Here is a 26,045-nt window from a genome sequence, read left to right on the forward strand (position 1 = left end):
ACAAAGTAAATACAGTTAACTTTGTTATATTGTAGAACAACTATGGATGCAACCATGTATCTAAAAGTAGGATTTAAATAGGCTGAGTGTTTATTCTTAGTAAGAATCAATATATAATAAAGACTAATTCTGTCATTTATTTGGGGCTGAGATTTTCAGATTTTATGCCTGCCAATTACATACCTAGGAAAAGCATTGATCTATATAAAATGGATTTAAAAAATAACTTAGAAAATGACATTTTTTGCATTGATAACATTTTGGCTGGTTATAGAGGCAAATGTGATTTAAGGGGTATGAGGTAAGTGGGCTAGATGCCTGTGATTAATAAGAAAGAACTTTGGTGTTTGAACCGACATGAGTTGAGTAAAGGAGTAAAGAAGTTGAGTTTTCCTGCTCCACATTCTTCCTTGACCTTTAAGAATGAACCCATGAAAAATGAGGATTGTGTACATTTTTTAAAAGATGAATTTTCCACAAATACCCTAAGTTGCTTTTAAATCTTGCTACACAGTAAAGATTTATCGTCTAATGCTTCAGTTAATACTTGTTCCTTATTTAAATCTATGCTCCTAAAATTAAAGATCTGACTAATTTTTGTATTATCTATTGAATACTTAATCAATGTACCAAGTGAATACTGAATAAATATAATTGAATATTTTAATCAATGTGCCAAGAGAATAATGAATAAATATAATTCTTTAGTCTAAGAAACTGTGATTACTAGGAAAAAATTGTAGTCTAGAAGTTAGAGGACATTTTCAAATCATGAAGTATAGATAGCAACTGATAATTGCTGGTTCTGGCAAAGATGATGACAACAAGAATAACTTTCAATAGTCTCAATAAAGAATGCTTTAGTTTTAGATTTTGATGCCTGCCAGTAAGTTTGATGCAGGATTTGCTAAGGCTAAAGGTAATAACTAAACTTTAACCTTATTCTCTACAGAAGCAGCTTGCATAGTAGAAAGCACATCATCCTTGGTTACGATCTAGATTCAAATCTTGAATCTGCCACTCATTAGCTATTTGATCTGGAAGTCACACAGAAGTAAAATCTATCTCAAAGGCTTGTTATAAGAATTAATAAGTCATATGTATGTAAAATTCCCAGCAAAGTGTTGGCAAATAGTAAGAACTAAATACATGTTAATTACTCTCTTTAACCAAACTATAAGATGACTGCAGAAACCAATAACTGTGAAATCATATTACCATACATGCTTCTCTCCAGAGGATATTCACCTTAGTTTTACATTCTTGGACTTTGTGATGGTTTCCATTATGAAGAGTTGCTGGAGTGGCATATAACTCTTTTTCTGATCTACTGATTTTCACTTCATTAAGGATTTCACCACCATAGTCTCCCAAATGATATCTTGAAAAGGTAACAAAATATAAAAAAGTTGCACATTTTAAAAATGAAGAAAAACCAATGATACCTCAATTAATTGGAACACAACTAATCAAACAGAGCCAACAATTAATCAAGATTCTTAAAATTTGCATGAATAAAGAAGCTCATAATTGGGATTTAGTAACTAAAACAAATGAACAACAAAACAACAACCCCCAAACAAAAAATCTCTTACGTATACATAAGACGAATTTCTTGTATATTTTATATTTTGAAGCACTGGGAAATGATAACTTCAGAAAATACATAAAATTCTGTTAGGTTTAGGGATAGTATAATTATGCAGGAAAATTACTAATAAATTAGAGAATACATTTCCAAAATGCATTAAAAAATATTTCTATTTAATCAAAAATACAATAAATAAAACATTAATTTCCCTCAAATTTTGTTTAATAGAAACTTTAATACAGAGAATTAGACAAAATGATCTCTAGGTTCTTTTGTAAATACAATTCAATGATTCTGCAAAAACAAGAACAAAAAATCAGGTGTATTAGAGGATCTATACTATACACAAAAATACCCCAAAATTTGTACTCCAAATTTTAACAATCTGCTTAAAAACAAACAAGTAGCAACCACAATTCTTCAAAAAAAAGAAAAAAAAGAAAAAAGATTTTGTTAGAGTATCAATTTCAACTGTCTTAAATTTAACAACAACAAAATCTCTCTCGCTCTCTCTCATCTGGTTATATTGCCCATAAGTTGGCTAAAGCTGCCACTAGTATGTAATTTTAGCAATGTTACCTTTTCTCCACAACTTCTAAGGTTAAGTGCAATAATTCTCGTTTTGTTTTCTCTCTTCTCTTAATCATTTCCAAAATTGTTATGGCTCTACTAAACTCTCGTCTCAGTTTCAACATCTTTTCATAAGAGGCTTCATCATTCTTACGATTCTATTGAAAATAAAGACAATTTAAAAAGAATAAACAATTAATCCAGTTATCCACATTTCTAGTTTCATCCAACAAATCCATTCTATAAAGTCAAAATGTTAAATGTAAAAGTTAAAAAGTCATCCAACAACCACATAAAAAACCTATCTAGCTCTGAAAATGTAAGTTTAAACAAATATCTCAATTAATATTCAGAAAAAAGTGTTACCAGCTGTTGAAAAGATGGAATGGCATAGAAGGGCTAATTCCAATGTAACCAAATTTTAAAAATCTGCCTGAAACAAAACCTAGTGTATTAGAAAATGCAGTCCATTTAAATTGTAGCAAGGTGTTTTCCAATGACAGAGAGAACAGTTCCTTCAAATCAAGGTTACCTAAAAATAGCCAAAATGGGTCTCTATCCATCCATCCAGCTCTGTAACGGGGGGCTGGAAAGTTCAATATACTACAATGTAAACATGCACAACGACAAGCAAAGCTTCACTTCAGCAACTCAGATATAAAACTAAAAGTGGAATATAATGTTTCTCAAGGAATGAGATTATCATGATTCATTGTAATGGCACCTCATTGCACAGTAGAAGAGAGATTTAGTAATAACTATGAGTTTCAGAGTATTAAGTTCTTACTATGAAGTGTAGAAACAATTTGAACAAACTTAGAGTGACAGTTGTGTTTAATAACCAGAGAAGGCTCAGCTATAATTAGCAGCACCTCTTTGTATATAAAAGTTACTGTTTCCATCCTTGACTTAATAATGCAGTATGATTATTAAAAAGAACCTGAAGAAAGCCAAATTTCATGCTGGAGGATTACAGAAGAGAAAATAAAACTTGAGAAAGATTCAAAGTTTTATTCTCTTTTTCTTTTATGCATAGTTTCTTGTATTTTAAAGTTTATCAGCACATATAAAACATAACCTAAACTAAGTCGCATTAAGGTACCACATATCAAACATTAAGAAATACTATGTTAATAAGATATCCCTTATCTCATCAAGAGGAAAATCTTTTTTCCCTTCAGTACTGTGTGTTTGACAAAAGGCAAAATCTAACGTATGATTTTAAGCAATTTTTTGGAGGAAAGAGGGGTTAAACAGGCAGCAATGATGCTCTCTAATTGAAAAATAATTAACATTATCAACAGCAAATATTAAAGTGTCCACTCTGTGCAGGATACTGCACATGTCCCCTATCCGCAGAAAGCTTAAAGTCTTATAAGAATGAGAGATAAATAGATTCTAATCCTATATAATAAAAGCTTAATATGAAAATTGTCCCCTCGGCCGGGAGTTCGACCGCTTGTTATGACGTGCGCTGACCACCAGGGGAGGCGGCACAGAACATGACAGGCATCGGTGACACAGCGTTGGCAGCAGGCAGCAGTGGAGGTACTGCTGGCCCCTATGGGCCCCAACAAGAGCGGGACTGTGGTGGGATGGTGGAGGAGGCAAGCAGGCAGCGCCAGGCCAAGGCGGTGCAAGCGGGGCCCAAATGCCCTGCTGATCACCCCACAGATGGCAACAGGCAGAGGCAGCAGGGGGTGGGGCCGCTGCTAGGCTCCCAGGCGCTGAGGGAGCTGGGCAGAGGCCTGATGACTCAGGTGGAGGGGGCGCAGGTGCTGCCCAGGGCCCAGAGGTCAGCTGTGACCTGCCCTTCCATGCCAGATGCTCATGCTTCCATCGCCAGCCAGGCCTAGGGACTACACCCTTCACGAATTTCATGCACTGAGCCTCTAGTAATAAATAATAATACAAGGCTACAAGCCAGCTGAACAATATCCAAAAGAGCACGAGAATCTTTTAAGATTGCTCCCTCTTCACTAGGTTCCTCTTGAATTATGTGCTTCTGCCCTGTCTTACTCATTTACTTCCTGCTCTCTGTGGGCCCAAATAACTACCCTTCCTAATTTTTCCTTTCCCCAGATTTACAAAAAAAAAAAAATTTTTTTTTGGGGGGGGGGGAGAAATAATTTGATTTACAAAAAAATTACGTAGCATAAAGAATTCTCATATAACAGACAATAGGGTAGTGAAGGCCTGGGGTGGGTGGTGGGGGCAGGCTAGAAGGGGTCAACGGGGGATAAGGAGGAACATATATAACACTTTCAACAATAAAGATTTAATTTGAAAAATTCTCCAGAAATAGAGATAGGAAAAAAAAAAAAAGAATTCTCATATATCTTCAACCAGATTTCCAAAATGTTAATATTTTATATTTGCTTTATCTTTTTCTCTATGTATATAGGGTGAGGCAAAAGTAGGCTTACAGCTGTTTGTGTGGAAATAATGCAATAATTAATAAACAAGAAAAACTCTGTTTCATGTACTCAACTATAAATCTAGTTTTGCCTCACCCTCTATATATACACATACATGCACATATGTTATATGTTTATATATATGCATATTGTTATGGACTGAATGTTTGTGTCCCCTGAAAATTCCTATGTTGAAATTCTAATCTCCTAATGTGATGGTATTTGGAGGTGGAGGTGATTAGGTTATCAGTGTGGTCCTTAGGAATGGATTAATGATCTTATAAAGAAGACCCCAGAGAGCTCTCTGGGCACAGCAAGATGCCCATCCATGAACCAGGAAACAGGCCCTCACCAGACACTGAATTTATTGGTACCTGGACCTTGGACTTCCGAGCCTCCAGAACTGTGGGAAACATATGTTTGTGTTTAAGCCACACAGCCAGTCTACGGTATTTTTATTACAGCAGCCCAAATGAACTATGAAACATATACACATGTTTATTAACAGTAGTATTTTAAAGATTTTTTTTGAAAAAAATGTAAGATAAAATACCCCTTTATTCCTAAACACGTTTAAAGTGTATATTCTAAAAATAATACTATCTTATATAATCACAGCAATTATAAAAATCAGGAAACTAACATGATGTATTCCTATTATCTATTTTATAGATTTAATTCATATTTATCTAATTGTCCTACTAATGTTCTTAACAGCAACATATATAATTGTTATATTTTTATATATTTACATAACTTGTTAAAAAGGGCATTAAGTGGGACAACAGTAATTTTTATTATTAAAATTCATTAAAATATAATAATATTTTTTTCTGTCTAGGATCTGATTCAGGATAAAACTGCATTTAGTTGACATGTTTCTCTAATCTGATTGTCTACAGTGATCATAACCTTTACATATATACAGTATATATACATGTATTTAAATGTTTTTATTGATTTCAGAGAGAGGGAGAGAAATATCAATGATGAGAGAATCATTGATTGGCTGCCTCCTACACATCCTCTACTGGGGATCGAGCCCACAACCTGGGCATGTGCCCTGACCAGGAATCAGAACCATGACCTCCTGGTTCATGGGTTGATGTTCAACCTCAGAGCCACACAGGTCGGGTGTGACCTTGATATTTCTGAAGAGTAGAAGCCATTATTTTTACAGAATGTTCCTCAATTTGGGTTTCTTTGATGGTTTTCCACAATTAAATTCAGGTTATATATTTTTAGTGGGACTATCACAGTAGTAAAGAAGGTTATAATACAAGTTAAATTATATCTATTTGTCCTATTAGTGCTGATGTTAGCTTTGATCACTTGATTACGATGACGCCTGCCAGGTTTCTCTAGTTAAATTACTATTTTTCCTTTTTTTAATTAAAAAGTATGCTATAAAACTCTGTATCTTGTTTTTCATCAAATCTCCCCCCACTAGTCTTATATCCATTGATTCTAACTTTTGCCTGAAACATGATTACTATGGTAGTTGCCAAATGGTGATTTTCAAATTTAATCATTCCACTGACATTTATAAGTTGCAATTCTCTTATAAGGAAAAGAGTACCTTTCTCTTATCTATGGGTCTGTATACCAACCATCCACTCATCCATCCATTTATATCAGTACTAGAGGCTGGTGCATGAAATTCATGCATGGAGGGGGTGGGAAAGGAGGAGGGGGCTCCCTCAGACCAGCCTACATTCTCTCTAATCTGGGACCCCTCGGACATCCCTCTCACAATCCGGGACCGTTGGCTCCTAACTGCTCATCTGCCTGCCTGCCTGATCGCCCCTAACTGCTTCTGCCTGCTGGCCTGATTGCCCTTCACTGTCCCCACTGCCAGCTTGGTCACCCCCAATTGCCCCCTCCACTGGCCTGATCGACCCCCACTGCACCCCCTGCTGGCCTGGTTGCCCCACACAGCCTGCTGTTCAGTAGTTTGGTCATCCCTCACTAACCCCCCTGCCGGCCTGGTCGCCCCATGCAGCCTGCTGTTCGGTCGTCCGTCCGGTTGTTTCGGTCATGACGGCCCCTGGCTTTTTATATATTAGGATGGACTCATAGGTTAGTTATATTCTATTGTTTATCCATTACTCTTATTTATTCTGACACTCAAACTTTCTTAGTTCTACTCAGTGGAGTCCTCCTTCTGACATGGCTCCAACATATTTTAATCACATTCTTATTTTCTGGCAGAGAAGAATGTTCCAAGCTTCTCTTTATGCTTTCTCAGCCCCAGACCTGGAATCAACCATTTTTCTAAGAAGCCCTGGTTCCTTTTTATGAAAACTGGATTTAAAGTCTCAATCTACATGCTAAGCATGCCCACTGCTACTGAGTCATTGCTTCTAAACCCTCTCAGAGAACAGAGTTAGGAAATATGTATGTAATCCCATATAATAAAGAGGTAATATGCAAATTAACCCTCACACCCTCACAAGATGGCTGCCTACGACCAGCCCGGCAGGTGGGTTAGTGAGGGACAACCAAATGACTGAACAAGCAGGCTGCGTGGGGCAACCAGGCCAGCAGGGGGATTAGTGAGGGACAACCAAACGACTGAACAAGCAGGCTGCGTGGAGCAACCAGGCCGGCAGGGGGGCCATGAGGTGTGACCAGCCGGCGGGGGGTTGGGGGGGCAGTTGGGGGTGACCAGGCCGGCAGGGAGGGCAGTAAGAGGCGACCAGGCCAGCGGGGAGGGGGGGTCAGTTAGGGGCTGGTGGGAGGGTGCAGTTGGGGGCAATTAGGCTGGCAGGGGGGGCAGTAAGGGGTGACCAGGCTGGCGGGGGGGGGGGCAGTAAGGGGTGACCAGGCTGGCAGGGGGGGAGCAACCAGGGTGGCAGGGTGGGGGCAGTTGGGGGCGACCTGGCCGGCAGTGGGGGGCAGTTAGGGTTGACCAGGCCGGCCGGGGGGGTGGGGGGCAGTTAGGGGTGATCAGGCCAGCACGAAGAGGCAGGAGGGGCCATCAGGCCGGCAGTGGGGGGAGGGGGCGGTTAGGGGCGACCAGGCAGGCGAGCGATTAGGAGCCAGCAGCCCGCGATCAGGCCTAAACTGGCAGGCGGATATCCCCCAAGGGGTCCCGGATTGGAGAGGGTGCATGTTGGGCTGAGGGGACTGCCCTCCTCCATGCACAAATTTCGTGCACTGGGCCTCTAATATATATATTAGAGCTATACACATGCACAGAGCTATATCTAACTGCATCAATATACAGTGGGGGCTTGACTTACGAGTGTCCCGACTAACGAGTTTTTTGAGATACCAACTGTCTCTCGGCCCAGTTTTTGCATTGAGTTGACAGAGTAATTTGAGTTAACGAGCTCCTTAATGAGCTCAGTCTCGGAACGAATTAAACTCGTAAGTCAAGGCCCCACTGTATTAAAGTCCATGAGTTCATACTGACACCTTTTCTATATGCTTTTAAGATGGCCCTCCCCCCCACATTCAAACCCACTCATTCCCTCTGTTCTTCTTCACAAGTGTCTCTGTTCAAGGCCGATTCTTTTCTTCCTATTCCAGTAACATATAGTTCTGACCTACTGCCAAATCTCTGGGGAAATGGTTCTCAAACTGCTTCACTTTAGAATTAACTGTAGATCTTTTTATAACCAAGGATAATTCACAGGTGACTGTTATGTGCAGTCAGACTGACAACCACTACCATGAGACTTCCCTCTCCTGTTTGTCTTCCTTCTTCTGGTCCACAGAGAGGGAGGAGAGAAGGCACAGATGCTAACAGTTGTTTCTCTGGGGTTAAACATACTAAATGTATACTGGGATTCAAGATTTCCCAGTCAGTACATTTAGACTTGCTGGTGCCTTAAGACTACCTCATTTAAGAATGGCCTAAAGTACTTAAATATTTCCAAATTAAATATTAGTTTGGTGAATTAAAAGTAAATTCTAGAGTACCAAGCAAGTATTTCAGAAGTCTTTACTTTTAGTCTTTGCATTTTGTGGCAATAGAGAAGGAAGCAGAGAATCTTTGCTAGCTGTATTCATTTTGGCATATCCCAATGCTTGCCCACCTCTTAAACACCTGGGGTGGGGGTTGGGTGGTGGGAGTACTCATTGTTAACTGCTTTCCCAACTTTCTCATTTTGAAACTTCAACATTTCTACCAGCAACAGCATGCATGAAAGGGAATAGTCTTTTTGTCCCACAACTGAAAACAGAGAGGAATAAAAAGACTACTGGAAAAGAAACCACACCACAGGTAAGAGAAGGGGTTGGAATTAAGAGTTCAGGAAAAAGCTGGACTAGTTATTACACAATGGTAAAGCACATAAACACAAGAAACCATTACAAGCAATTCTCAATACTGATTAGAAAATAGTAACTTAACCTATTTAAGAATAAAACATATTTCAACAGTTAGAATATTGTTTAAAATGCAATAAATACTTCTTATGCTTTTCCTTCAAGAAAATGCTAAAAGATTATGCTTTGCAATATATCTAAATTAATTACATTTCTTTTTAAAAGCAACTGGCAGTTCAAATCTTTCAATGATTTAGATAAACCTTTCCTTCCTCATGCCCAATAATCTATAAGTTTTATTATATTTACAAATTTATCTCACGCTAGTCTTTTCTAAGGCACTAAATCTTCATAAAATATCTTAGATTTCCTTAATTAAGAACTAAAACACCAAACTGAAAACTCAGCTCAGGTTAGGGAATGCATCTACACTTGGGAAATCCAAGAAAAAGTTATATAACTCTGCTTGTTAACCAGTAGGCGAGTTTCTCCTAAACTATACTATCCCTGGCAGCTGTTAAGCTTCCCAGCTGTTATACTAACAGCTGATGAGGACAAGCTTTCAATGTTAGGAGAAACAGAAATCCACAGAAAATGCTTTGCCTCCAATTATAATTCCCTACGGTTTTTACATTTATATGTTCTTAATATTTTCCAATGTTAGAGAATGTGTTACCATGTGTGGTTCTTACTGTTAATTATGAGAAAAGGAAGGTAGTGAATACTCCTCTGAAATAATGCTTTCCTGTATACCATGTCATTCCACAGCATGAGACCTCTTACTTAAAAATCTGGCTCCTACTGCTTATGAACTTGCCAGTTGGGAACACGTTTATCAATCTGAAATCTGACACACCTGACAACTCAGAAAAGGAGAAAAAGATCCCACTGTATTACCTCTGACTGTTGGCATAACAGGCTTGAAAATGAATCTTTCCCTACTTCCCACGATCGTATCGTAGCTAGAGGCAGTAAAGCCCCTTTTTACTTGCAAAGATTAGAATATGGTTTCAAAGGAACTGTGAGTTCTTGGGCTTCCCAAATAAAGGATATGTACAGATTGTCATAGTTTACGGAAGAAATCAAAACATCCAAGGTACATAAAGACATATAATTCCTCATATCACTTCAACTGCAGGTCTAAAATGGTATGATCAATAGATTTATAAGGGGCATGGGATTAGGTAAACACTGTACACAATTGGTCAATAGAATCTACTGAAGAGCGGGATTTCTAACATAAAGTTCAACAATATCATTATTGTCTCTTTATTTTCAAAGTATTGAAAATTATTCAAATTGTTAGCAGAAAAAATACTTGTCTTACATACTATTAAGGTACATTCAATTAATTCCAGTTTGCACATTACCTTTCGAGTTTGCATTTTCTCTGTTCTCCTCCGAAAGGCAACATAAGGGTCATTGTTAGTAGAGCCATCTCTTTTCTCTTGTTTTATCTGGGGGATGAGGGATGGTCCCCTGCAGTTTTTACGTTTTCTCACCCAGTAGTCATATACCGCTTTAATAAGATAATCATCTTCGTTTAGCAGCAGTTTTGCTTCTTGAAGTGTTACAAGCTAAATTTAAAAAATTACATATAATCAACTACAATGCTTGAAAAAGAGAAGTCAAAAAAGTTAAAATTATACATTTGGTAAAAAATGTGATGTCAAATAAAACAATTATGATCAGATATCACGATGGCAGAAAACACAATTCAATCAAACAAAGGATTTATTAATAGGAGATTTATCTGAAAATTTATATTTTGCCCTGATAGGTAGGGAGTACCACCACTTAAAATATTTAAGAAGCTTGGATGAATGATAGCTGGGAAGATTACAATAGATTTATGCCTCAGATAAGTCTTGAACTAGAAGACAACTGAGGTCCTTCAAAATTCTAATATTCTATAATTCTACACACTTGAGGATCTACCAATTTTCAATAGTCTAACTCTAACTTCTTTCTGTGTATTTATCAACAGAAACTAGAAGATACAGGTTTCTTTTTCTCCCTCTCCAAAGTAAAAGATAAATACAGGGTGTAGCAAAAGTAGGTTTACAGTTGTTCATATGGAAAATAACACAATAGTAATACAAGAATTAAACTCTGTGTTTCATGTATTCACAACTGTAAACCTACTTTTGCCCAACCTTATATGTCCTAACATATTGCAACTAAATATATAATGACTGTTTTAAAATTGTAAAAGGACAAATTTTTGGCACATTTCCAGAAGTTTCAACACTATATAATTTCGAATTTCTTGTACCAATTACAGATAAAAGCAATTCCTCTATCCAAGCTAATTATAGACTAGAGAATCTTTGTTCTCAACACTCGTTCTGTCTGTTACATGACAGTGTCCTAGGATGGTTTCTCTAGGAATTCTGACATTGGTATCTCAGGGATCTACTCCTTTATCAATGCAGCCAGTATAATGAGAACAAATCTCAAACTAATGTTAGTAAAAATTTGCTAGGTCACATCTGTTTCCTTATAATATCAGGCCAATCAATGTTAGCAGAATGGACTTGGGGTTACACATACCCATTTACAGTGAATTTTAGAAAAACATCATGGAGGAGTTTTAGTGCTGGAAAGCCTCACTGAAGGATGTTTTAGTGCTGGAAAGCCTCACTGGAGGATGTTATCTCAATTTTTTTACTTCTATCATTTTAGAGATTAATTTTAAAATCTCTGATATCTCATAAGAAATGTTTCCCTAAAACTTGGAAATGAAAGGCAAAATTTTCTCACTCAAATTATAAGATCCACATATGAACTGATCTGTTGCTTTTATGAAGTCATCTGAAGAAGGCATGATCCATCAAATAAATTTCTGATATGATCTGACTTACATTGGTATAACTTCATGGAATAATGTAATGACCACTTGGACTTCCAGTCCTATGACAGAATTACTAGGGCTCATTAGTTGGTTTCTTATATAATTTGGCTGCCAAGGTAGTTTGGCCACAGGAAGAAAATACACTGACAATGTAAACTCAAGTATTCTAGTCCATTAAAACTTTAAGTGTCCATTCTTTAGTTTATTCAAGGTCTCAGTGGAATTAGCTTAAATGCATCTGAGAAGCTGAGCAATTTGGTCTTTAAAGTGGAGGGCCAGAGGCTAGAACATGAGACCAAATGAAAAGAATCAATATTTCCAAACATCAACTTTAAAAGGAGACTTTCCTTTTTACTGTGGGTGAAGTTCTCTGGAATGGTGATATATGCCTCCAAAGTCTACAAGGACAGTGGCAGAGTAAGAATCAAGCTTTGTGGATGTAATGAAATTCCCCCTCATGCTGACAGCATCGCAGCATCATTAGCAGCTCTCATGTGCTCTGGGGACCATGGGAACAGCTGTGATTATGCTACACGTGCTTGAGCTGTTTGGTCATTCTGCTTCTGATAAATTTTTATAACATTCACTCAGTAAATAAAAAACTTAATCTAATCTTAGACTGGGGAGAAGGATCGAATTCTTTCTGTCAACCAGCAGAGCAGTAGTAAGTTTCTTATATAACAATACTATCAAAATAACACTATCCTGTTGCAAGAGGCATTAGGGGATTAAAACACTGCCTCTGATGCTTTCTTGCTCCTGCTAGAAATTTCCTTCTGCCACGTTAATTACCCTCTTTGTATTTCAGGTCATAAGAATTCAATATACAATTTACAGTTGAACATCCTGACAATTTTTTCTAGTGTTAACTGTATTTTCTTAGTCAACTGGTTTTTATATTATATAGCAAATTTTTTATTTTATTGAATAATCTTGGTTTTAATCATTCTGTTAAATTATCTGTAGCAATTCTAGGGCAATTAATATCACTATCACCATTATCATTGGTGACAGCATCAATCTGAGTGGGCAAAAACTATTTGCGGGTAAAGTAGTCCCAAATTATGTCACATGATTAAAACCCCACAAAATCAGAATTCTACTATTTTTGAACCTCAGCAAAAAGTTCTACCACTTAGCATTTTGTCTACTAGAAAGCAGTAGAAAACAGTATTTAACTGGCAAAGCATCTGGGGTAAATTTACTATTTCCAAGACAGGCCTGAGTTGTTTGATTTACTTACTTTGGGGGTTTGAGAATGGGGAGATTAAAAATTATTCTACTGTATGGCCTTTTCTTCTAGACTGCTACTAGCTCCATGAGGATGAGGATCATTTAGTTTGTTTATATACAAAACTGATGATCAAGCAATTTCAATGAACACATGTTAAATACACAAATGAATAAATTACATGTAAACGTTAATGTTTTATATATACTAGTAAACTATTCAATTAAACAATAAGTAGTCAATAATTAATTAATCATTGGGTTATAGTTTGTGAGGAAGATAAACAAATTTTAAGATAAATTCACAGCCTAAAGAAACTCACAATATGGCCAAAGAGGTAAAATAACACAAATACAAATTAAACAATAAGAGAACAATATAAAAACTCTAGAACTGGGTATTAGTGCAGTTAAGATGCAGGTCAGAGTCACAGGAACACTATGTAAGAGGGCCTGCAGTAGTAGTTTGAGATACAATAATAAATTCAGAGGGCAGATACTGAAGAAAATAGCAAAAATAATATGTAGAGGAGCAGTGAAAGAGGAGATGAAGACGGCAAGAACCAGGAAATGTGGAGGTCAACAGCATCCAATACTACAGAGCTATTAAGTAGGGTACAGGCTGAGAAGAAACTCTTGGATGGCAATTTAGAAGGTCACTCACTGGTGGACCTTATAGAACTTCTATAAACTGAAATAGATTGTGGTGGTTAATCTTTTGGAAATTTAACAGTGACAGAAAAAGGAGAGGCATAGGTGGTAGTTTATTAAGAAAGAAAGGGTCAAATATAGGGACTCTTGGCAGAGAATTTGGGGGCAGAGCAAAGAAATGAGAGAAGAAACAACTGAAAATGAAATATTCAAGGAATACACACAAGGAAGAATCAGAATTAGAAACTTAAGAGACTAAAGGAAAGGAGTAAAAAAAATATATATATGTTCCTGAGTTCTGAGTCACGGGAGAGATAAGGAATACAATATAGGATTATCTGGAGTTGAGGGTAACTATCATGCTTTGAGCCTATCCAGTTGCTTTAGAGCCTAGAAGCTTGTCACTGAGCAAAGAGAACTAAAATAGAATAATATTGATGTATGTGTATAGTTAATTGTATTATTTACACGCTTTTTGTTTATCCTGTCCCTACTTAGAAAATAAGCTCCACAAGGTGAGAACTTTTGTCACCTCTCCCGTTCACCTGAGCACTTAAAAAATATTACTGACTGAAGAAAAGCATATTAAAGAACAGAGAGGTGAAGGTTTCTGATGATATAATTTCGGCCACCTTGACTAATTTCTGAGTAATCATGGAAAACAGAAGAAATACCAAAAGATGGATTGAGCCTAAGATTGCTAGGAAAATGTGTATATAAAGAAAGATTGAAACTATATCTGATGCCAGTGATCAAAATCCTATAAAAATTATGAGCATTAATTACTATGAATATCAATTTGATAATTAAAACACATTTCCAATTAAAAAAACAAGACAGACATTTTCTTAAAAATTCAGTTTTCAATGTATTTCTTTGGATAGTACACTAGATTTTACTTTCCATTAAGATGGGGGGAGGGGAGATTGGTAGAAAGGCTAAATATGAGCAAAGTCACTTTACAATATAAAAGTTTTTAGTAATGTTCTGAAAGCTGGTAATGCCTCAGGAATTCAAGAGACTTAAGTTGGGAGTTGAGAAAATGTTTGCATGAGTAAACTAGTGAAAAGTTTTAAGACTATTTTTAAAAGTTTATTTATATCTGTAACTTCTTACTACTTTAATAACAATTAGCATATTAATATATCACACAGGTATATCAAAGATTGTTTTAAAAGATAGTTCAAAAAAAAATCTAATTCCAACAGCAACACATGATTATAGTAAAACTGGAAAACAGAAAAACAGAATGAAAACATAAAAAATTACCAATAAGTCCATCACTTAAATATTATCATTGCTGCCATTTTGTTGGACTTTCTTGTTCTTTATTCTATGCACAAGTATAAATGTAAAGGTATAAATAAAACTCATTTCCATTTAAACATTTCTGTATCCTGGTTTTGAAATAGCTAATTATAAAATGAACTAATAATTTTGAATGGCTGTATGATATTCCACAATAAAGACTGTAAGTTACTCTGAACATCACTATTTAAAAACCTTGGATATTTTCACTAATTATTGTCCTTGAGAATAATTCCTAGAGGTAGGATTACTAAAAAGGTATAAACATTTTATACTTGACATATGCTACTTTCCAGAAAGACCATACCATTTTAAATTCTGTATACCAAATAAAGACTGTCTCACTAAGAAAAATTCACTACTTTATGAATAATTTTTCCTTCACTTAAAATTTTAATATATAAATAAATAAAACTAAAATACATTTAAAATAGTAAGAGTACCTTAATATAAATCTGAGCAACTGAGCAAGATTTGGTATGAGATGTCTGTTTTAGAGACCCAACCAAGCAAATTTAGTTACTGAAGCACCAAAAAGATAGCCCTATGAAAAGGATCAAGAAGATATTATAATATTGTAACTACTATTATTTTATATCCCAACAATAAAAATGTCAGAACAGTACTCTTTACACTCCCACAAAAAGAAATTATGCTTAAGTATTCATATTCAGTTCAAGAAATATTATAAACAGAAATTCTAGGATGTGAGGAAAAGAAATTCAAAAGACAGTAAAACGCAATACAATATACTTTTAGATCTAAAGAAAATGTAAAATAAAGCTACTAATTGGATTAATTATAAGACAAAAGACATTTTTACAATGTACAGTACCTGATTAGAACTGGCTTTTTCAAGTCTGTCAATCATAATTTCAAATTGCAAAGGCTTAATTTCCATCTTTCTGTTAAGTCTATTTAATAAGGTCTCATCTTCTGAATCCATATCATAATCTGGTTGCTCGTTGTCTAGATTAAAGGCTAGAAAAGAAAAGAAAAAGTGTTCAAATTCAGGAGAAATTGTTTACATATGACCAACAGAATACTCTTAAACTATAAAGCATTGACCAAAGACAAGCTCATGAGCAGACATCTATAAACTGGCTTCAAAGACAAAGGAAACAATGAAAATATAAAATTTTAATTCATATATGTTTTAAAGTTTACTAAAAGCAATAGCAAAAATGATACATATTTATCAACATGTTAATTTAGTAGCCCAATGAGAAGTTATGAAACAAAATTAAGAATACAGAAATAAACTCAAATACAAAATATAATGAAAATGGCATTTAAAATCATTAAGGACAAAACCGATTATTTAAAAGGGGAGGAGCTGGCACAGTAGACTAATGATCTTTAAAAAATTAAGTTTGGCCAGGCAGTGTGGCTCAATGGTTGAGTGTCTACTGAACCAGGAGGTCACACTTGAATTCCTGGTCAGGGCACATGCCTGGATAGTGGGCTTGATCCACAGTGGGGGGCGTGCAGGAGGCAGCATCAATGATTCTCTCTCATAATTTCTCTTTCCCTCTCCCTTCCTCTCTAAAATCAATAAAAATATATTTTTAAAAAATTAAGTTTGATTCCTGCCAGTCATACCAACAAATGATATATTCATCAAATTTTATAGTAAAAAATAAAACACATAAAAATATTATAAGAAAATGCAAGGGAAAAAAATGTTGTAAAAACTCAGAAGGTAAAAGCTCAGAAATCATAAACCCGACTAAATAAGCACAAATACAGTAACAGTAGTATATTTTACTCATTAGACAGACTACAGTCCAAAACTTGGTGATAAACTACTTTGGAATGTATGGGGGAAGGACGCCTTCTCAAACACTGTGACAAGGAAATTATAAATTGATATTTGCATTTAGTTTCTATTGCAGGAATTTATCCGATAAATCTACACAGAGACAAAGACATAGAAATAAGAGTTTTAGATGTGACACTATGAGAAGTAAAAAATATAAAACAAGCAATGGACTAGAGAAATAAATGATGGTTTGTACATAAACTGAAGCCCTGACATTAAGTGATAATGACGTATGAAATGAAACCAATCTTTATGAGCATTAAGTAAAAAAAAGTGAAGGTACAGTCCTAACCGGTGTAGCTCAGTTCATTGGGCATTGTCCTTAGACCAAAAGCTTGCTGGCTTGATTTCTAGTCAAGGCACATGCCCAGGTTTTGGACTCAATCCTGGTGCGGGGATCAATGTCTCCTCATATCGATGTTTCTCTTTCTCTAAAACTCAATAAAAATACTAGGGGGAAGGGGGCTTAAGCTTAAAGTACAGAATATTGTATAATGTACTAAGCTATGTTTTTAAAAGAGGAAGGAGTGTATGAGTGTGTATAATCTTATAAAGGCACAGAATATTTTGTTATTTTTATTATTTTGCATCTCCACCCAGGGATATGCTTATTGATTTTAGCAAGAGGGGAAGGGAAAGAGAAACACTGATGTGAGAGAGAATATCGTATGCCCAATGAACTGAGCTACACCGGCTAGGACTGTACCTTCACTTTTTTTTACTTAATGCTCATAAAAATTGGTTTCATTTCATACGTCACTATCACTTAATGTCAGGGCTTCAGTTTATGTACAAACCATCATTAATTTCTCTAGTCCATTGCTTGTTTTATCCCAACCAGGGATAAAACCTGCAATATAGGTATGTGCCCTGGCCCAGGAATTGAACCCAAAACTTTTAGGTTTAAGGAACAAATACTCCAACCAACTGAGCCAAACCAGCCAGGGTTGCACAGAATATTTTTACAGGATACTGGTAGTAGTTCTCCTGTAGAAGTGGAATTGTTAGGTAGGAAGTTAGACATGAGCTGCTGGGGTGGGGCCTGCCCTGGGGTCCCAAACAGGAGTCAGACCACATTGCCTTCAGACTGCCTCTCTATTGGTGGCCCAGCAGCCAGCAGACCACCAATGGCCAGGATGGGAACCAGCCAGTTCTTGGCATAAGCTCAGAGGAAAACAAAATGACCTCAAGGCGACCTTACTAGGGTTCTGGACTAATTATAATAAAATCTGCATTGTGGCTTTGACATTAACCCACACTCTGCCCTGGGGTTTTCTGTATGCATTATGGGTAAGATGCACAGAAGAAATATAGTAATGTAAACGTTCCTATCAGTCATCCATGAATGCAAATGAAAGTCTCCACCCAGAATATTTCTCTTTTAAACCATATAACCCAGGAGTTCGGGGCCATTGTCTCTCTTGACTGGCCTGCTCCTCTAAACCCCATTTGGCTTTACTTTCATTTTCATTTTCATTAACCTTAAAATCGTTTCTGCATTGACAAGAAAAACTGGTAACCCTAATTGGTAACAGAATTTTAAGTAGGAGTTCAAGGAAAGGGGAGATAATTTTAAATTTCTCTTTGTTCCTTTATTTTAAATGTAAAGCGCTTTAAGATTTAAAAATAAAGGATTTTACGCATGTGTATGTATTAATTTTTAAAATATAAAGAAAAAAACCCCTAAAGTGCCACAAAGTGTGTGTTGAAATCACATATCAAGAGTCAGCACCAGGCAATGAAAGAGAAACCAATCACCAACAGGTTATTTAAAGACTAGAGGCCTGGTGCACGGAATTCGTGCACGGGTAGGGTCCCTAGGTCTGGCCAAAGATCAGGGCCGATCTGTGGGGTAACCAGCAGGGCGATTGGGGGGCCCCTGCTGGCACCCGCCTTGCTGGCCAGGCGCCGCCAACTCGCCAGCCCTGCTCCCTGCTGCTGCCACCGGTTGGGGCCCGTGGGCAGCTCCTGCCCCCTGGTGGTCAGTGTGCCTCATAGTGACCGGTCACTCTGCTGTTTGGTCTATTTGCTTATTAGGCTTTTATTATATAGGATTATCTACATATGAATGTATAAATGAATGCCCCATATTCATACTGTGTGGAAATTCCTGGCATTCTCAGATTCAGCATAGCATTCTTTTTTTAAAAAAAAAAAAAATATATATTTTATTGATTTTCCACAGAGAGGAAGGGAGAGAGATAGAGAGTTAGAAACATCGATCAGCTGCCTCCTGCACATCTCCCACTGGGGATGTGCCCACAACCCAGGTACATGCCCTTGACCGGAATCGAACCTGGGATCTTTCAGTCCGCAGGCCGATGCTCTATCCACTGAGCCAAACCGGTTTCGGCTCAGCATAGCATTCTTAAAGTTAGTTTATAACACAGAAACAGGAACAGATGTGTATATTTATGAAATTTTAGTAAAATCACCCACTCAACAATAGATAGTACTGATGGACATAAACTATTTAAAGGCAAAAATAGGAGAACCAAGATGGCGGCATAGGTTAACGCCGGAGTTTGCTGCTTTGAACACCTACTTCAAAAGTGAAACCAAAAAACGGAAGGGACATCACCCAGAACCACAGGAACGCTGGCTGAGTGGAAGTCCTACAACTAGGAGGAAAGAGAAACGCATACGGACACTCAGAGGAGGCGCAGTGCTGAAGTCAAATTCTGAGGTGCGGAGTGCGCGGAGCGGGCTGGCGGCGGAGGGCGCGGTTGGCATTTTCAATCGGGAGGGAGTCGCAGACTCTGAGCTCCAGATCCGGGCGAGTCTTTAGGGACCCAGACTCAAACGGGAGAAGCGGGACTGTCTGGCTTCGGTCAGAGCGAGCGCAGCTTTCTCTCCGAGCTTTGCAGTGGGTGCTGGGACTCAGAGAGGCAGAGCCCCTGGGGACAGGACTGAGAGCCGCCATAACTGCTCTCTCCGGCCCACCCTGTTGATCCTGTGCGACCCGCCCTGCCCAAGCCCTGCACAGAGGCTTTTGCCGGATAGCCTCAGGCAAACGCCAGATTAGCACCTCCCTAGAGGACAGAAGTTCTCTCACTGCTGACACAGCTGATTCTCATAGCCACTTGGCCTGGAGGTCAAACCCTCCCTGGAATTAGCTACAACAATCAAGATTTAACTATAAGACTGCGAACAAAGACCACTAGGGGGTGCACCAAGAAAGCATAACAAAATGCGGAGACAAAGAAACAGGACAAAATTGTCAATGGAAGATATAGAGTTCAGAACCACACTTTTAAGGTCTCTCAAGAACTGTTTAGAAGCCGCTGATAAACTTAATGAGATCTACAAGAAAACTAATGAGACCCTCGATCTTATATTGGGGAACCAACTAGAAATTAAGCATACACGGACTGAAATAACGAATATTATACAGACTCCCGACAGCAGACCAGAGGAGCGCAAGAATCAAGTCAATGATTTGAAATGCGAGGAAGCAAAAAACACCCAACCGGAAAAGCAAAATGAAAAAAGAATCCAAAAATGCGAGGATAGTGTAAGGAGCCTCTGGGACAGCTTCAAGCGTACCAACATCAGAATTATAGGGGTGCCAGAAGATGAGAGAGAGCAAGATATTGAAAACCTATTTGAAGAAATAATGACAGAAAACTTCCCCCACCTGGTGAAAGAAATGGACTTACAGGTCCAAGAAGCGCGGAGAACCCCAAACAAAAGGAATCCAAAGAGGACCACACCAAGACACATCATCATTAAAATGCCAAGAGCAAAAGATAAAGAGAGAATCTTAAAAACAGCAAGAGAAAGAAACTCAGTTACCTACAAGGGAGTACCCATACGACTGTCAGCTGATTTCTCAACAGAAACTTTGCAGGCCAGAAGGGAGTGGCAAGAAATATTCAAAGTGATGAATACCAAGAACCTACAACCAAGATTACTTTATCCAGCAAAGCTATCATTCAGAATTGAAGGTCAGATAAAGAGCTTCACAGATAAGGAAAAGCTAAAGGAGTTCATCACCACCAAACCAGGATTATATGAAATGCTGAAAGGTATCCTTTAAGAAGAGGAAGAGGAAGAAAAAGGTAAAGATACAAATTATGAACAACAAATATGCATCTATCAACAAGTGAATCTAAGAATCAAGTGAATAAATAATCTGATGAACAGAATGAACTGTTGATTATAATAGAATCAGGGACATAGAAAGGGAATGGACTGACTATTCCTGGGGGGGAAAGGGGTGTGGGAGATGCGGGAAGAGACTGGACAAAAATCGTGCACCTATGGATGAGGACAGTGGGTGGGGAGTGAGGGCGTAGGGTGGGGCGGGAACTGGGAGGAGGGGAGTTATGGGGGGAAAAAAAAAGAGGAACAAATGTAATAATCTGAACAATAAAGATTTAATTAAAAAAATAAAAATAAAGGCAAAAATAACTGATTATATCTGAACTATGGTTGTTTAGTAAAACTGTACCACTTCATAAAAAACAATAAAAATATATGCTACCTAACACTTCTAACCTTATATAGCACTTAATATGGGCCTAGCAGTGTTCAAAGGACTTTATATATAATAAATTATCATAACCACCCTATATCGTTGGTAATATTTTATCTCTGAATGAGTCTTACATTTGAAAATCTGTAAAAATGTTATTGTATTTAACTTGTATCACATAATACAAAATAAAGTTAATGAGAGAAGTTATAACTATTCATGAAATGATACAAATTATTTTGTAAGTATGATTCATTTAAAATAGTCCTGAAAATAAAATTTTCTTCTTTATCTTGATATACTGCTTATTATATGATTAGCAATAATTCACAAGTATGCTTTAAAAAATCCAATCCAGGTGCTTTGCCCATGCTTTTCAGCCGGCAACTGCATCCTTGTGCCCAGAAGTAAATTTGCCTTGCTGAGCCATTTTTGAGTGTTTGTCTCATTCTTGTTGAGCATTTCTAACTATTTGGGGGCTCGTCTGGGATTTCACCCCTTGAGAGAGTCATCTGGACTCCCTCTCTAGGGGAGGTGCACTCCACCATTTCATTATGGTGGCCTCTGGGAGAGGGAAACCTATGGCACTCCAAGCTGGCAACAGACTCCAGACCAAAAGTTAATCGGCAACACGGGAAGGGCCCGGGAAAGAGAACCGCGGCAACCAGGTAACTATGCATAGACCAAGGTGCAAAAACTTCAGGGAGAAGTCAGCAGTGCCTTGATGGGCCGGACATCCTCGGAGGCTGGGTATATGTCACTGGGAAAGGTCTGGGACATAAAGTGAGTGCGGAGTTCTGATCTGCACTCCCATTCTCCCGCAAGAGAAATGGCCAGAGAGGGACAAAGCAGATTTCAGGGAGTGCGACACATCTCCCAGTATGGGAGGTTGAGCATGAACTTTCCGAGGATGGGAAACAAAAATTCTAGGCCTAGGAAATACATTCCCCAAATAGTCCATGGGAAGAATGCTGAGGCTCTGGGGAAAGGCAGTCCCCAAACCAGGGACAGGAGACATTGCTCTGCTTCGGTGGTTTTTATTTTATGCAGGGCATTCTGTGATGTCTGTGGGTTTGTGTGTGCCTGTAAACATTGTATATAAGAAAAAGATAAATAAAAAATCCAATCTGCATCAAATTCAATGACAGATTATGTGGACCCCTAAACTATGTAGATCACTAAAAAGTATTATTCTATCTTTAAAGTGATGTTGTATTTGTAAATTCACATAGTGAGTCAATTATCTGCTTTTAGTCCACAGACTAACAAATAATAAAACCAGGGGTCTGATATGACTAGAAGACATTTTGTTTATTTATAAAATATATTTTTTATTATTGATAGTATTACAGATATCTCCCATTTTGCCTCCTTCCCCCTGGTTTCCAGGGGCTCCCTCCCCCCAGGTCTTCCCAACCCTATTGCCTGTGCCCATGGGCTATGCATATAAGCATGTAAGTTCTTTGATTTATCACGACTAGAAGACATTTTAGAGGAAGACAGGGTTTTAAAAATGTTGAGCAGAGTTAAGCCAGTATACTGAGTTTCTAAGTTAAACACAAGTTTTCGAAAGTTCAAGGTCATGGCTATCTATGCAAATTTTGTATGCCCATCTTTTACACACCTACCAACCTTTTTTTTTTTTCAAATTTTAAAACATTTTAATGTATGTGACTTTATTCAATCTTTTTCAAGAGTCTTTCAAATACTTAAAGTCAATGTCTTATTTTTTTAATGTATTTTTTATTGTTGATAGTATTACAGATTATCTCCCATTACTCCCCCTTTACACACCTACTAATCGTATTCATCCCTTGTTCCTCCACCTATCACCTCTGGTTCTACGTTCTTAATGCTATTCTACAAAAGGCAGTACCCTAGCTTCCAAGGCAGGGGAAGGGGCAAGAAAAACTGGGAAACAGAAAAATTAATAGTGAGAATTGACAGGTCTTACAGTATGTTAAATCAGACCAGGGCAAAGACTTGCACTAGCACTGTAAGTTTTCTGATGCTACCTACATTTATCTTGTCATCCAAAAACTTAGAACTTGATTACAGATTCAGGTATTTTATTGCTTCCAAACACCTATACAGTTCCATCTGCACCTCTTTTTACCACAGATTACATTGATTATCTCCTCTAGCAGGCCAAACAAACAAACCCCAAATTCTTTAAAAATAGTGATTACTTTACTGGCTGGTAGGGCTCAGTTGGTTGGAGCATTGTCTGTACCCTAAAGGTTATGGGTTCAATGCCCAGTCAGAGCACTGGGGGAATCTCTCTCTCTCTTTCTCTATGTCTACCCACTTCTTCCTCTCTCTAAAATCAATTAAAAAACAAAACAAAAAACATGTCCTCCAGGTGAGAATTAAAAATTGTTATTTCTTAAATATAAATATACTAGAGGCTCGATGCACGGATTCGTGCACCGGTGGGGTCCCTTGGCCTGGCCTGTGGGGATCAGGCCAAAACTGGCTCTCCAACATCCCCCAAGGGGTCCCGGATTGCGGGAGGGTGGTTCTCGGGTGAAACACCCTGGAATCAGGCTCCCTCCTCTCTGGTTCCGGGTGCATCACCCGAGAACCGCAGCTGCCAAGTCACCGCAGCTCGGCAGCTCCTGCATTGAGTAGCTTCCCCCTGGTGGTCATTGCACATCATAGCTACTGGTCGGACGGTCAAATGGTTAGATGGTCACTTAGGCTTTTTATATATATATATATATATATATATATATATATATATATATATATATATATATATATATGTATACACACACACACACACACACACACACACACACACACACACACTCTAGAGGCCCGGTGCACGAATCTGTGCACCGGGCCTCTAGTATGCATATAAGATCTTTGATTAATCTCTTCCTGCCCTCTCCCCTCCCCCCTTCCCTCTGAGATTCATCAGTCGGTTCCATGTTTCCATGCCTGTGGCTTCCACTCCTGTGTTGAGTGTCTGCCCCCCTGGTGGTCAGTGTGTGTCATAGCTACAGGTCGGCCGGTCCCTTAGCTTTTATACATATAGATGTGGGGAAGCACGGGGCTTGGTTGGAATGTCTGTAAGAAGGATTCTCTGAAAGGCTGGGGGCCTCTGAGGGGACCTTGCCAAAGGCGGCAGTTCCTACCTTGATTTTTCCAAACAAGTCCAACCCCCCCGGGGTGTTTTGCTAGAATCTCTATGTTTAGTCTTTAAAGGCTGCCGGGAGCCGGTCCATGCTTGCTGTTTCAAGGGACCTGGCATATATGGCATACTGTTCTTAATATGTTTGCTCACCTTCTTGGCACTATGTGTTTTAACCAAGGTCTCTGAGAAGGTTGTTTCCCCAGGTAGGGATTTTCCCCTGAAGTTAGGGAGGGAATAAAACCTCTTAACTAAGTGCCAGGCGGGTAATTAATCACTTTAACTATGAACAATCATACTTAAGCTACATAATCTTTACTCCCTGGAATGGAGATAAGAAATGCCCTAACCTTTGTAATAGAGATTGATAGGATTGGAATCAACTGGTATAAATACAGATGTAAGAAGACAGAACGGGGAGAGACAGAACCTAGGCACAGAACCTACACAGAACGTTCTCTAGAGACAGAAGAACTTCGCTGGAGAGAACATGGCAAAAGATCCTGGACTGAACCTGACTACAGAAATGGGCAAGAGAACCTGACTAGAACCTGGTGACAGAACCTGGCTGGAGAACCTGGAGAACCTAGCAAGAGAACATGGACACAGAACCTGGCTGGAGAACCTAGCGAGGGAACATGGCTACAGAACCTGGCTGGAGAACCTGGAGAACCTAGCAAGAGAACATGGACACAGACCCTGGCAGGAGATCCTAAGCAGAACCTCCCTGGAGATCCAGACCAGAACTTGGCTGGAGATCCTGGCTGGAGATCCTGGCTAGGCTGCTGATCAACTGAACACTGTCTCCGTGTCATTCCTTCTTCGCCGACTCCGTCTACGCCTTTGGGGACCCCTGGACCCGCTGGGGTTGGACCCCAGCAAAAGGCCTGACCTTGTAGAAGCATATACTTTCTCAAGGATACTTACCCTGCTGATTGTATCTAGAGATTAATTTTAGTTCAAGCTGTCAGGACAATAAAAGCCAAAAGAGGCAGGTGAACAGGGCTACTTGGCGGCAACAGCCAAATAGTGCCTTAGCCCTCTCTTTTACAGAAACGTGTGTCAGAGTAATCATTCATCCATCATTCAGGATCTGCTGGTCAGTCCCGGCATATATATAGATAAGTGATCTCTTAAACTACAAGCAGAACATATTCTGTAAATTCTTTTTTACCTTATTTTTTGAAATCCAGAAAGATTTTTCCTATTAAAAAAGAAATCTTACAAATACTGAGTTAGTTTCACAAGCCAGTCAACCAAGCAAAAAAAGTAAGACATTCTCTATTCCCTCCCCCTATAAAGAGGGGAAGGAGGTACATGGGAGGTTGAACATTTCTTGATGTAGTTGATCAACAGAATCAAGATATGAACAAAGTTAAGGACAATAAGGGCATGTGTGTATGTGTAGAAGACTTCCTGTGGTACAGTTAATTGAACAGTAAACAATTAAAGAAAAATGAGGGAACTAGAGTGTGCATGATCACTATGAGAAAGAAAAAGGAAGTGGGAGGGAAAGTAGATCAGTAAGTTTCAAAGGATGGCTACCACGGTCCAGGGAAACTTGGTTACAGGGCAGCAACTGCTTCTGTATAGGTAGGGAAGTGAGCATAGCCTGCTGTGTTCAGAGATATTACTTCTAGTTAAAAGGACCTTTCAAAGTCCTTTAGATTGCATTTTATTTGGATACTAGAGGCCCAATGCACGGAATTTGTGC

General features: G+C 38.3%; 1 protein-coding gene across 8 annotated transcripts in view; it reads right to left on the reverse strand.

The window, feature by feature from the left end:
* The window catches only part of EPC2 (enhancer of polycomb homolog 2), a 121,169-nt gene that overhangs the window by 25,058 nt on the left and 70,066 nt on the right, over positions 1-26,045 (reverse strand). For 7 of the 8 annotated variants that reach the window (XM_036320896.1, XM_036320895.1, XM_036320901.1 and 4 more), the window contains 4 exons: positions 15,732-15,877; positions 10,224-10,430; positions 2,171-2,319; positions 1,249-1,381 (listed from right to left, as the gene is read on the reverse strand). In XM_036320896.1, the coding sequence (XP_036176789.1) occupies positions 1,249-1,381; positions 2,171-2,319; positions 10,224-10,430; positions 15,732-15,877 (635 nt within the window). The remainder of the gene's footprint in view (positions 1-1,248; positions 1,382-2,170; positions 2,320-10,223; positions 10,431-15,731; positions 15,878-26,045) is intronic. The other variant, XM_036320898.1, reaches the window with a different exon arrangement.

This window comes from Myotis myotis, unplaced genomic scaffold, assembly GCF_014108235.1.
Source record: "Myotis myotis isolate mMyoMyo1 unplaced genomic scaffold, mMyoMyo1.p scaffold_m19_p_8, whole genome shotgun sequence".
In the NCBI taxonomy this organism is placed as follows: domain Eukaryota; kingdom Metazoa; phylum Chordata; class Mammalia; order Chiroptera; family Vespertilionidae; genus Myotis; species Myotis myotis.